This window comes from Elgaria multicarinata, chromosome 1 (assembly GCF_023053635.1).
Source record: "Elgaria multicarinata webbii isolate HBS135686 ecotype San Diego chromosome 1, rElgMul1.1.pri, whole genome shotgun sequence".
NCBI classification, from domain to species: Eukaryota; Metazoa; Chordata; class Lepidosauria; order Squamata; family Anguidae; genus Elgaria; species Elgaria multicarinata.
Window position 1 is genome coordinate 318,293 of NC_086171.1, and position 12,159 is coordinate 330,451.

A 12,159-nucleotide genomic window follows, 5' to 3' on the forward strand; every position below is an offset into this window, starting at 1 on the left:
GGCCGCCACAGCAACGGCGGCTCCGGCCGCAGGGGTCCAAGGAGACCCGACGGCAGGAGGGTGCGAGGGCGGGGCTCCCTCCGAGACGGGCACCGACGGCCGAGGCGCCGGGCCGCGCTGCTGCCCCCGCGGAAGCGGCGTGTCTTTGGGGCTCCCCCGCCGCGCCTTGCCGCGCCGCCGACGCCTCCTCCACGTTCTCGCGGCTGGCAGCCTCTTCCGTCCGCGGGGGCCCGGCACATGAGAACGGGGCTCCCCCTTGATGCGTGTGCAAAGCCGCGCGCCAGCCGGAGCGCCTCACCCTAGCAGCCCGCCGGCCCGTTTGCCTGCCTGCCCGCCCGCGGCTGGGCTGCCTCGGCTCGGCCCTTTCGCCGTGTTCCTCCAACCGCCGCCGCTGCCGCCACCGGGTGACTCCATTTCCCAGAGTTCCGAGGGCGCGCCTGGCTCTCGGGAGACTCGCCTTCCCGGCAGCGCTCGGGACCCGGCGGGAGCTGACGTCGCGTGCGGCCATTGGGAGCGGCGCCGGAGGGGGCGGGGCCTGCGCACGCGGCAGCAGCTGTTCTGTTGCGACAGAAGGGAAAGTGCGCCCGAGCCGGAGCAGCAGCAAGCAGCAGCAGCCGCGGAGCCGGCCGGGGCGCCCGAGGGAGCGAGCGAGCGAGCGAGCGGGTAAGCAGGCCGGGGCGCAACACCCCTTCCCCACCCCCGCCGTGCCGGGAGAGTGGGCGGCAGAGCTGAGCTGAGCGCCTTCTCCTCTCCCCCCCCGGTCTCCCCTCCCCCCCACCCCCCGAGCAGCAGCAGCAGCGCAGGCGAGGCCGGGGCGATGCCGTCGGACCTGGCCAAGAAGAAGGCGGCCAAGAAGAAGGAGGCGGCCAAGGCTCGCCAGCGGCCCAAGAAGACCCCCGAGGAGAACGGCGACGCCGGCGGCACGGAGCACGATGACGCCGAGGAACTCCAGGGACGCGAGGAGGCCAACGGCACCGGGCAGGCAGGTACGAAGGAAGGAAGGAAGGAAGGAGGGAAAGGAGGCCCACGGACGGACGGACGGCGAGGGAGCCAGAGCAGGAAGCCGCCTCCCGGCCTCTTGGCCGCCCGCCAGAGCCCTGCGCCCATTGGCTGCGGGGCGGCCTGTCCCGGGATCCGTGGGCGGGCGGCCAGGGCTCCCTGAAGGGCTCCTTCCTGTTCGCGCCTCCCAGGCGCAGCAGGTTTGGGCAGGGAGGGGAAGGCTCTTCTGTGGGGGAGGGGAGGGGAGGAAGGTGCACTGCTGCTGCGCCTGCCGTGCCTGGGAGGGCTCTGCCAGAAGCCCCTGGTTCTGGGCAGGGTCACCCTCTCCTCCTCCCCCCCCCCCAGTTTGGCCCGTGGTCTGAGCTGCCCCTGCCTGTGCTCCAGCAGCAGCTGCCTCCCCTCCATTGCACGGCATGGGGCAGCCTTATATGCAGCCTTTCCCCTGCAGACCGAGAGGCAGGGAGCTGCCTACCTGCCCGGCCCCTCACTAACCTGCCCACCTGCCCACCTTGGCCTTCCTTTCCCCGCAGACATGGATGCCATCACAAAGGCCATGGAGGAGTTTGAGCTGAAGAAGGCGGCTGCCCGTGCCGTCACGGGGGTCCTCGCGTCCCACCCCAACAGCACCGACGTCCACATCATCAACCTCTCCCTCACCTTCCACGGGCAGGAACTGCTGAGCGATACCAAGCTGGAGCTCAACTCTGGGCGGCGCTATGGCCTCATCGGCCTGAACGGCACTGGTGAGCCTAGCGATGGGGGAGGGGAGCAATGGTGCGGCCCCGGGGGGCGGGGGCAGCAGCAGAGCCAGGGATTGTCCCGGCAAAGTGAGCTGCTGGGTCACATCTGTAGTCCTTTCCAGGGCCAGGGGCCCTGAGCCCCTCTCATCCCTGCTCTTGTGCAGGCTCAGGAGAAGTGTGGACGGCTCTGCATGGGAGGACAGAGGTTGCCATCAGGAGGGCTAATGTGGTTTGGCTGGTCCAAACGGCTCTGGGGGACCCTGTGTGACTTCATGGTCCAAGGGTGACAGTTCCACTTGGGGGTGGCTCCTGCAAATGGGCCAGCCAGTGGCGGTGTGGGTGAGCAATGATGAGCTTGCCTGGTGCTGTCAGCAAGCAGGTGCAGCCCCAGCTGCCTCTCACCACCTCCCATGCAGCTGGGAGCTGCCTTTTTTGCTCGCAGTGATGCTCCCTCTAGACGCCATCAGACTCTACGCCACGATTCCCGGACCCAGTGTGCTGGAAAGATGTTTCTTATAGGGCTCCTTGGCATCAGCTGTTGTCCGTGAGCCCAGCAGCCCAAGGCCTGGTGGCGGATCGTGGCCTTCCTTGCACCTCCCTTTTTTACTGTGCTGCTATGGAGGCCTCCTTGGATGACCAGGGGGGCTTCTGTCTCTGCCCTGTCCAGGCAAGTCCATGCTGCTGTCGGCCATTGGGAAGCGGGAGGTGCCCATCCCAGAGCACATTGACATCTATCACTTGACCCGCGAGATGCCCCCCAGTGAGAAGACCCCCCTGCAGTGCGTGATGGAGGTGGACACAGAAAGAGCCATGCTGGAGCGCGAAGCAGAACGACTCGCTCACGAGGATGGTAACCGCTCAGGCCCTTCGGGGTGCACCTTAGGGAAGGGATGGCTGGGGAGGCCTTCTCTGCCCTGCCTGTGGGGGCACAGTAGCGAGATCTGGCTGGGGTGGGGCAGAGCCCCCAGGCGTTGGCTGACCAGTCCTCTCTTCCCCACCTCCCAAAGCGGAATGCGAGAAGCTGATGGAGCTGTACGAGCGGCTGGAGGAGCTGGATGCCGACAAGGCAGAGATGCGGGCGTCCCGCATCCTGCATGGCCTGGGCTTCACCCCCATCATGCAGCGGAAGAAGCTGAAGGACTTCAGCGGCGGCTGGCGGATGAGGGTGGCTCTCGCCAGGTAGGCGTCTGCTGGGCTGGCCCCCGTCCGGGAGCCTGGAAGGTCCTGCCCATTGGGCAGGCTTAATGCAGCACTCCCTCTCCTCCCCCCCAATCTCATGCGTCCCTTCCCTCGTAGGGCTTTGTTCATCCGGCCCTTCATGCTGCTCCTGGACGAGCCCACCAACCACCTGGACTTGGACGCTTGCGTGTGGCTGGAAGAAGAGCTGAAGACGTGAGTGCCCAGGAGCCCCCATGGAAGCGGGTGGGGCTGAGCGTTGGGGGTCCTCCTGCCCCCTCCCTATCCCAGCTCCCCAGGCCTTGGCAGAGCAGGGCTCCTCCTCCAGCTTCGCTTCGCTTCTCTGCAGGTTCAAGCGCATCCTCGTGTTGATCTCGCACTCCCAGGACTTCCTGAATGGCGTCTGCACCAACATCATCCACATGCACAACCGCAAGCTCAAGTACTACACAGTGAGCAGGCTGTCCGGACGCAGTGGAGGGGGGACTGCTGCTGGCTCTTGGCCCTTCGGGGAGGGTGGCCGTGTGCTTACAGTCTGGCTCTCTTCCTGCAACCTGGATGTGCATGTTAGACCTGTAACATCAAGGATGGGGTGAGGGGTCTCTTTGGGGAGGGGCTGAGGGCAGGGGGGTTCTAGAGGGCTGTAAGAAGAGCCATGTTGGGTTCTCTGCCATTTCCCCACAGGGTAACTATGACCAGTACGTCAAGACCCGTCTAGAGCTGGAGGAGAACCAGATGAAGCGCTTCCATTGGGAACAGGACCAGATCTCCCACATGAAGGTAGCCCTTTGGCCCCCTGGCACAGGGCCTCACCTGGGGAAGGCAGGGCTGTGACCCCCTCCCCACCCCCAGGTCTGCATGCTCTGCCAGGACCGGCCGTGTGCCTACAAAGGCTGTCTCCGCTGTTGCAGAACTACATTGCACGCTTTGGGCACGGCAGTGCCAAGCTAGCTCGCCAGGCGCAAAGCAAGGAAAAGACCCTCCAGAAGATGATGGCCTCTGGGCTGACTGAGCGGGTGATCAACGACAAGGTAGGGTGAGGGGGGCTAGGGGGCAGGCGAGTGAATTCCGGCAGCGCCTGTGGCCATCGAAGACACGACGGGATGAGGAGTGGCTGTGGGCCGCTAGGGAGGGGCCAGTCAGCCCAGGGTGGGGGCTGCTCGTAACGTGTGGCTGGCCAGCCAACTGGCCTTTGCTGGTGCCCTGTGGGCAGGGGGTGGGGGCAAGCGCCTGAAGTGACCCTCTTGCCGTCTGTTTCTCCACCCCCACCTCCTTCCCCAGACACTCTCCTTCTATTTCCCATCATGTGGGAAGATTCCTCCCCCTGTCATCATGGTCCAGAATGTGAGCTTCAGATACAGCAAGGACGGGGTGAGTCCTCGGAGGGGCAGAGGGTGGGGAGCCCTGGGAGGGGGTCATGGGAGCCCTGGCGGGGGGCTGCACTCATGTGCTCACTGTGTCTGTGTTCCACAGCCCTGGATTTACACCAGCCTGGAGTTCGGCATTGACCTGGACACCCGTGTCGCTCTCGTGGGGCCCAACGGGGCTGGGAAGTCGACACTGCTGAAACTCCTCACGGGGGAGGTGAGCCCCCTCCTGGGCTTGGGTGGCTCAGCCCTGCGGGGTGGGGGCAGCGTTTCCTCTGCCAGGCCCCAGCAGGCAGTGGCCCTTCTCTGCCAGTAAACACTCCCTTTCCTTTCCAGCTGCTGCCCAGCGACGGGATGATCCGCAAACACTCACACGTCAAGATTGGCAGATATCACCAGGTGCCGGCTCCTTCCTTGAGCATCACTGGGGATCAGGGGGCAGCAGTGTGGCTGGTTCCTTGGCAGCCACGGCTTCCGTGGCCCACCGCAAGTGGATGTGGCTGAAGGAGAGACAGCAGCAGCAGCAGTGTGGTCTCCCTCGCTCAGGGAGGGGCCTGACCGCTCCGCTTTCTGGAGAGACAGCTGGATGGGGGTGGGAACCCGTTGGGCTCCTCCCCTTTCCTGGTCTGACTCTTCCCCCCCCCTCCCCACCGTAGCACTTGCAAGAGCAGCTGGACCTCGACCTCTCGCCGCTGGAGTACATGATGAAGTGCTACCCAGAGATCAAAGAGAAGGAGGAGATGCGCAAGATCATTGGCCGCTACGGGCTGACCGGGAAGCAGCAGGTTGGCCTGGGCTGGTGGTGGGTGGAGCGGAGGGCCCCTGGCACCTGCCCTGCCAAGCCCCCGGCTGGTTTCTGTGGCTGCCTGAGGGAAACCAGGCAGAGCTGTACCGGAGCTGGAGGCTTCTCTAGGGCAGCCTCTCCCTGTGGCTTGGGGCTGTAGCTTTCTCTGGGGAGGGTGCCGCTGGTCTCTTTCCTTGCCTAAGGCTTGCTGCTGAAAGTCATCTGGAGAGAGAGGAAGTTCACTTGTGGGGTGCGGGGCCTGTGCTCTTGCTTGGCTTTCTCTGGCCCGCCTGTGGGGAGACGGCCCCAGTTCATACCAACCGGGAGGGAGGTCTCCTGGTGTTTGCCGCAAGGAAGCACCACCCCACCACCCGCCCCGGACTGCTCCACACCGCCTTTGGCCGCTTGCACACTCCCCCTCCGAGGAGGAGGAGGAGGAGGAGGGGGCTTCCCTAGAGTGCAGGCTGCTTGGAGCTCTTGTGCCAGCAGGGCTCTCCCTGGCCCCCCCCCCGGCGGCTCCCACGGGGCCACTCCTTCCCCCTTCCGTGGGAGAGGATGGCTGGCGTCCCAGAAGGTGCGGATGGGAAAGAGCGCCTCAACCCTGGGATGCCAAAGGCACTTTGAAGGCCTTAAGAGGTATTGGGTGGAGGCAGTTTTGTTTTATTTCTTGGAATATTTATAGACTTGTCTTTCTAGACCCAGTCCACCTGAGGTGATAAATGGACATGCTACTTTTAATTTTAAAAAGACACAGTAAGGTAACAATGCTCTAAAATACAATGCATTGATTACACACAAAAAGTCCAGCGTTACAAAAAATAAAAGCAGCTTATCCAATTTTTAAAAGTCCAATAAAAGCTGCTTTGGGTCGTGTATTTCTAAAAGCCTTTTTGAACGCTAAACCTGAAAGGGCCTCCTGCACTTCTCTCCCCCCCCCCCCCCCCGCACCCTTCTTGGGAAGGAGCTTTGTAAACTAGGAGCATGGATAATAGGTGAGCTATTGCTGCATCCATTCCATAGTTTATGTATTGATATTTCCAGGTCAGACAAGACCATTTGTCCCAATTTGTTCCCTAGCTCTGCTCCTCAGCTAGGGAAGCATGGCTACTAGCCCTGAAGGAAGCCTGTGTGCACCAGTTGCCGGGGAACATGGGTGGGAGGGTGCTGCTGCACCACGTCCTGCTTTGGCGACATAAGTTCGCCCCTGTGAACAGAGTGCTGGACTAGATGGACCCTTGGTCTGATCCTGCATGGAACTTCTTATGTCCCCTCTGATGGGTGACTGAATATTTATATCCTGCCTTTCTGTCAAAAATGGCACAATAAAATACTAGTTAAAAGCAATCTTAATTAAAACCTAAGTCAACAGTCATAAAAACAGAATAATAAAAGAAGTAGAGAGCACCCAGCCCATTAAACCCTTCTTCAGCAACAGACTAGTTTACACGCCGAAGGCTGCCAGCTGAAGGATAACAGGCAAGGGGGCTCACCCAGCCTCTCTTGGCAGAGAGCAGCCACCAAGAAGGCCCTCCGGCCTCTCTCACATCGCTGCTCATCCCGTGCTTGGATGGCAGCAGGGCCAAGAATAGGGACTCTGGTTCCCCTTGGTGACTCTAAGGAGACGCAGGGAGGCCTTTGAGGGAAACGGAGCCTAGTGGGTACCAACATTGCTGCCAAGTTCAGCAAGTGATTAATTGCATGGGATTAATAACAAAGCAGCTCTTCTCATCATAAGAATCTATAGCATAGTCTACATTGTTGTGATGAACAAGGCACTACTTGGCATCTCTTTGGCACACATAAGCATCCCATTTCACCCAGGTGCACTTACTAATTGGATGGCAAGACTGGAATGTCAGCTCGTTAGAACCTGCAGATGCAGTACCAGGCGACATAGATAAGACACCTCATGTTCTCATGAGATCACGGTCAATTGTGCTTTTGACCCATCTTTCCCATAACACAAAAGGAACGTTGCTGACTGGTACAGAAGAGCATAACAGTTTGCTAGCTTAGAAGCAGAAGCAGCCATTCACCCCAGAAGCCTTTGCGGGCAGCCATGGCTTTGCCAGCCTCCAGGCTATATAACTGGCGAAAAGGAAGCTGAAATGGGGGAGCTGAGAGCTTCAAAATGCTTGGGGGTTACTGAAAGCCAGAATAATAGCAGCTCAGTTAGAATGTCTTCTATGGGTTAGGAAAGGTAGCACCAAGTCCAAGAGGTCACTGGCATGGTTAGGTTAACAAGCAGTGTCAAAGGAGCTATTGTAGAAAAGAGGGCTTCCTTCAGAAAATGGAAGTCTTGCCCAAGTGAGGAAAATAAAAGGGAGCACAAGCTGGCACAAAGGAGATGCAAGCAGACCGTGAGATGCAAAAAAGCATTGCAAAGAGTGCACCGCTAGCAGCGTCAAGGCCAGCAATAGTGAAGAGAGAGAGAATGTTAATGTCAGAAGCCGGGAACTGGCAAGGGAGGCTGTTGGATGACAACAGACTTAAAGGAGAGAAAGAGAGCAGGAAGCGGAGAGGCTGGTCTGGGACTTGTCCAAGCTAGCTGCCTGCGGGTCTCGTGCTGCAGCTGGGCCTGGAGGCTGTTTGAAGTGCTGGCTCAATATATGGAGAGGCCGGGCCAGGAGCCTCCGTACTCCTATCGGCAGCCCCCTGGGGTCGGGGGCCGCAGTACATCAATCCAGCCTGCTGTAGCAAGCGAAGGTGGGAGAGGCCGCCTGGCATTGTGACAGGTGTGTCTGTGTCTGCCTGCCAGGTGAGCCCGATCCGGAACTTGTCAGATGGGCAGAAGTGCCGCGTGTGTTTCGCCTGGCTGGCCTGGCAGAACCCCCACATGCTGTTCTTGGATGAGCCGACCAACCACCTGGACATTGAGACCATCGATGCTCTGGCCGACGCCATCAACGACTTCGAGGGGGGCATGATGCTGGTCAGCCACGACTTCCGGCTCATCCAGCAGGTCAGTTGCGGAAGGGGAAGTGCCATGGGGCACAGGGGCTCTGGGGCACAAATGCCGGCCCACTGGGAGCGGCTTGTCAGCCTGGGCCAAGCGGGCAGCCTCCCTTCCCCACTCACAAGTCTGTCGCCTCGCTGAAGTGGTTTGTGTGTGTGTGTGTTTCCTGCCAGCATGAGTCTCCCTTCTCTGCAAAGATGAGTCAGTTGTGATATTGGGGGGGGGGGGAGTACAATCAGTGTCAGTCCTGGGGCTCCTAGGGAGCGACTCCTCCCTGAACCCTTTCTAGCAGGATTGCCCCTACTGAGGCATCCCCGTGTGCCACAGGGGGGACACGCATAGGGCTCCTTGTATATTACCTAGAGGCCGCGGAGGCAGCCAAGGACTGGAAGCCAACACTAGAAGGACATTTTCATTATGGCCGGAGAGGCCACACGAAATGGTTCGCACACAATTTAAGCTGGGATTCACTGTGTTAGAAATAATATGAAAGCACCACCGAGGTCAGAGGGCTTTGGAAGAGCAACGTCCCGGCCGTTCTCCCTCTTGACGGAGGTGCGCATTGTCCCACGCTCAGGGCGGACAGTCTGGTGGCTGCAGCTGTAGCCATCCTGCTCCACTTGTCCAGTCCCCGAGGCCCCTGGCTGGTGAGACTCTGGGATGGCACACGAGGCTGGGTGGAGCCTCCGTGGCTTTGTCCAGCTGCTGCAGTGGCCACCCTGTCCCTGTCTCACGGGAGGTTCCTCTTGCTCCCTGGCAGGTTGCCCAGGAGATCTGGGTGTGTGAGAAGCGGACAATCACCAAGTGGGCCGGCGACATTCTTTCGTACAAGGAACATCTCAAGTCCAAGTTGGTCGACGAGGAGCCCCAAGTCACCAAGAAGACCTACAACGTGTGAGAGCCGCCAGGGGGAACGGGGCAGTCAGCTGGGTCTTTCCCCAGAGACTGGTGCCAGCCCCTCGCCCCTGCCCCAAGGAATGAAAGATGGGACTGCTGCTGCTCGTCCTGCCGTGTTCTGTTCCGGTCCTCCTGCAACTTCTTCCTCTCTTCTCCACGCTCTTCCCTCTGCTTCCCCAACTGTATGGCCCTCCTGGCTCTCCGTCTTGACTGCGGCCCACTCCTCTCCTCTGCCTGTGGACAGCGTGTCTCCATCCCTCTGTGCGCGGGGGTGGGGCGGGGCGTGGCGTGGCGTGACATGTTGCTGCACAGTGGGTGAGGAGGGACTGACTCTGCTTCAGTTTCCAGACTTCACTCCAACCTCCTTTGGCCTCTGTTTGTTTTTAACGATTATTTATCAGTGTAATTGCCAGACCTGCCTGAGAAGTATCAGTCAATAAAGAGGAGGAGAAGTTTCCATAGTTCTGCCTTCTTGTGGTGAGCCTGAGAGACCACGGGCAGCAACGGTCCAGATTAAAGGTCCCCTCCCCTGCCTTCTTGGCCTTGTAGCATCCATCCATTCCCAGTGTGCAAGTGAGAGCCTGAATGGAGTAAACAGAAGCCGAGATGGCAGGAGGGAGAGATGGTTTCCCCACCACGCCTGCGCTCACGCAAACGAGCCCGGTACAGATGAGAGGGGTTTCTATAAAATTCAGTGGCTTTAACATACCCTTATTGGTCCCTTATACGTTTTATGTTGTTTGGTTTTCCTCTGATGGATAATATGTCTTAAGGAAGTTTGAACAATTTAACATAACCAGGTTATGAATCCTTATACTACTACTCAGTTTCAGTTAACTTCCTTACTTGCTTCAATCATCTCTGGCAGCGATGCATTTGGCATTAGGAGTGTGTGTGGGTACTATGTGGGGGCGCACATAGTACCCCCACACACACACACCCCTTCCTCTTGTTTCCGAGAACGTAAGTAGGATTCCAGCTACTGACAGTTCAGAGCCTAAGACGAGCCCTGATGCCGGATCAGACCAGGGGACTATCTGGCCCAGCAATCTGTGGCCAGCCAAGTGCCCCAATGGGAAATCCCACAGGCACAATAGGATGCATCCTCCTGCCACGACAGACCTGTCAGGACCGTTTATGTGTTACTTCCACGATGCTTCTGAATGCCAGTTCTTAGGGAAGGGCCACAGTGCCACTGTACTTGGGCCCTCCTCAGGGGTTTCTCTCCCATGGGGCAGCTGGCTGGCCGGCCATCGAAAGCAGGCCTTGGCTGGGACCTAGGAAGAGATGGCCAAGGGGGCATCACTGCTCCCATAGTGGCCAGCCAGACGCCCCCCACCTCACCCCCAGGATGCCCACAAGCAGGACAGGAGGGCAAACCAGTTGCCGGGGAACATGGGTGGGAGGGTGCTGTTGCACCGTGTCCTGCTTGTAGGTCCCTGGTCAACAGCTGGTCAGCCACTGTGCAAACAGAGGGCTTACTACATCAGATACTGGAGGTGGCACATGGCCACCAGGACTAGTAGCCATGGATAGCCTTCTCCAGGAATGTAGCCACCCGTCATTTAAAGCCATCTAAATTGGTGGCCATCATGACACCTTGTGGTGGGGAATGACCTAGTCCAACACTGCACTGTGTCAAGAAGTTCTTCCTTTTATCTGTCCTGAATCCCCCACTAGTCCGCTTCATCCTGGGTTGACCCCATTGGGGTCTAGCATCTTGAGAGGGGGGAGGCCTAGGGTGCCCCACCTGCCGGGCTACTGGGCAGCTGCTACTGGGCCGGCTGCACACCTGGGGGCCCTGAGAAGCAGGCGCTCCCGAGAGGCGGCTGGCGAAAGGACCGAGAAGCAGCCCCCGGGGTCAGGAAGCCAAGCGCAAAGCACTTCCAGGGAGACCTCGGCAAAGCGCTGAAGCGGGGGGCGGGGAGGCGGTCAATTCGGCGAGAGCCCGGCAGGAAGGGGCAAAAGGAAGCAGGCCGACGGGCTGCGGAGTGGCGCGGAAACGCTCGGCCAGAGGCTTCCTTCGGCCTCGGCCGCTGTTCAGCCTGGAGCGGGCGAAAGGAACCCGACCTGGAAGTAACGCCGTGGCCGCGGCCGCGGCCGCTGCCCCCGGAGGAACGGGGGCTCCTGCAGCGGGCAGGCGGGCGCCAGGAAGCCGGGCACGGGTTGTGGCTGCCGGTCCGTCGCAGGAGGGCGGAGACCCGCCGTAGGGCGCCCCCAGCCCCGTCTATAAGGCCTCTTTGGGCCGGCGCTGCACAGACGCCCCCTGGCGGCGCCTGCGAGTTCCGGGCCCACCTGAACGGGTTCTTGCGTGAGTTCGCTCCGACAGGGCTGCTTTGTGTCACGTGCTTGGCCTGTTATGGCTCATTCACACAGGCAACGGGCCCTCGATAGGGAGCCATCAAGGGCAGCACGTGTGAACTTGATCCCCAAGCGGGCACTATCACGGCTTGGGGGCTCCTCGCTGTACCTGCCTGGGAATAAAAATGGTCCTGCGGCGGAGCACGCACTACCCGTTCACACGTGCCGCTGCCACTATTGCACGCTGGGCAAGCAGCAGCCCCGCAGGAGCACGCGCATCTCCTGGCCGGCCGGCCGCCAGCATCCCAAGTGCGCCCGCCTGCGACTTCTTCGAGCGCCCAGCGCTCCCCTCTCACCAGCCGTGACGCGCGGAGGTCCTCCTGCTGCCGGGCGAGCTCGCCAAGCAGGCGGCCCCCAAGGCCAAGCGACGCCGGGGGAGGGGGCAGCCACGGGCCCGCCATTCAAAGGAGCGGCCTCCCTTCGCCAGCACCGAGGGCCTCTGTCTGCCTGGGGACGGGCGGAGGCTTCCGGGCGGCCACCCCCGCCAGGTGGGCCTGGCCAGCCGGCGCCCTGGGTTCTATGGGAACTGGCGGGGACAATGGTGGGCGGGGCCCGGGCTTCCACCTCCGAGAAACTTTGCACATGGTCTGCCTGAGCGGCGGGAGAAGAGGGGGCGTCATGGCCAGCAGGTGGGCAGGCGGGCGAGGGACGGCGTGCCTTTTGCAAACGCGGCGCCCGCCTCCGCCTCCTCGTAGTCCGGAGGGAGCCACACACCCCGCAGCCCTTGGCCGGCGGAGAAGGGGCGCGCGCTTTCTTTCGCAGGGACTAACATCCAGAGGGGGCTGGGGGCGCCGTGCAGACTCCCGGGGATGGGGAGGGGCCTGCTCGGTCGCTGCTTCCAACGAGTCCTCCGTGAAGGGGGGCGGATGGAGCTTACCG

The 12,159-nt window shown here is 60.9% G+C and overlaps 1 protein-coding gene across 2 annotated transcripts in view; it reads left to right on the forward strand.

Annotated features, from left to right (window-relative positions):
- The first annotated feature begins 795 nt into the window (after nt 1-795).
- ABCF2 (ATP binding cassette subfamily F member 2) overlaps nt 796-12,159 on the forward strand; it is a 94,293-nt gene continuing 82,929 nt past the window's right edge. The window contains exons 1-14 of one of the 2 annotated variants that reach the window (XR_010025228.1): nt 796-986; nt 1,530-1,742; nt 2,407-2,589; nt 2,747-2,918; nt 3,036-3,131; nt 3,265-3,367; nt 3,600-3,695; nt 3,827-3,946; nt 4,197-4,286; nt 4,389-4,499; nt 4,619-4,681; nt 4,939-5,067; nt 7,825-8,028; nt 8,783-8,980. Coding sequence is in view for 1 of the 2 variants with exons in the window: in XM_063121594.1 (XP_062977664.1) it covers nt 818-986; nt 1,530-1,742; nt 2,407-2,589; nt 2,747-2,918; nt 3,036-3,131; nt 3,265-3,367; nt 3,600-3,695; nt 3,827-3,946; nt 4,197-4,286; nt 4,389-4,499; nt 4,619-4,681; nt 4,939-5,067; nt 7,825-8,028; nt 8,783-8,920 (1,887 nt within the window). In the remaining variant the exon portion in view is untranslated. Of the gene's footprint in view, nt 987-1,529; nt 1,743-2,406; nt 2,590-2,746; nt 2,919-3,035; nt 3,132-3,264; nt 3,368-3,599; nt 3,696-3,826; nt 3,947-4,196; nt 4,287-4,388; nt 4,500-4,618; nt 4,682-4,938; nt 5,068-7,824; nt 8,029-8,782; nt 9,377-12,159 lie in introns of those variants that run through there. The other variant, XM_063121594.1, reaches the window with a different exon arrangement.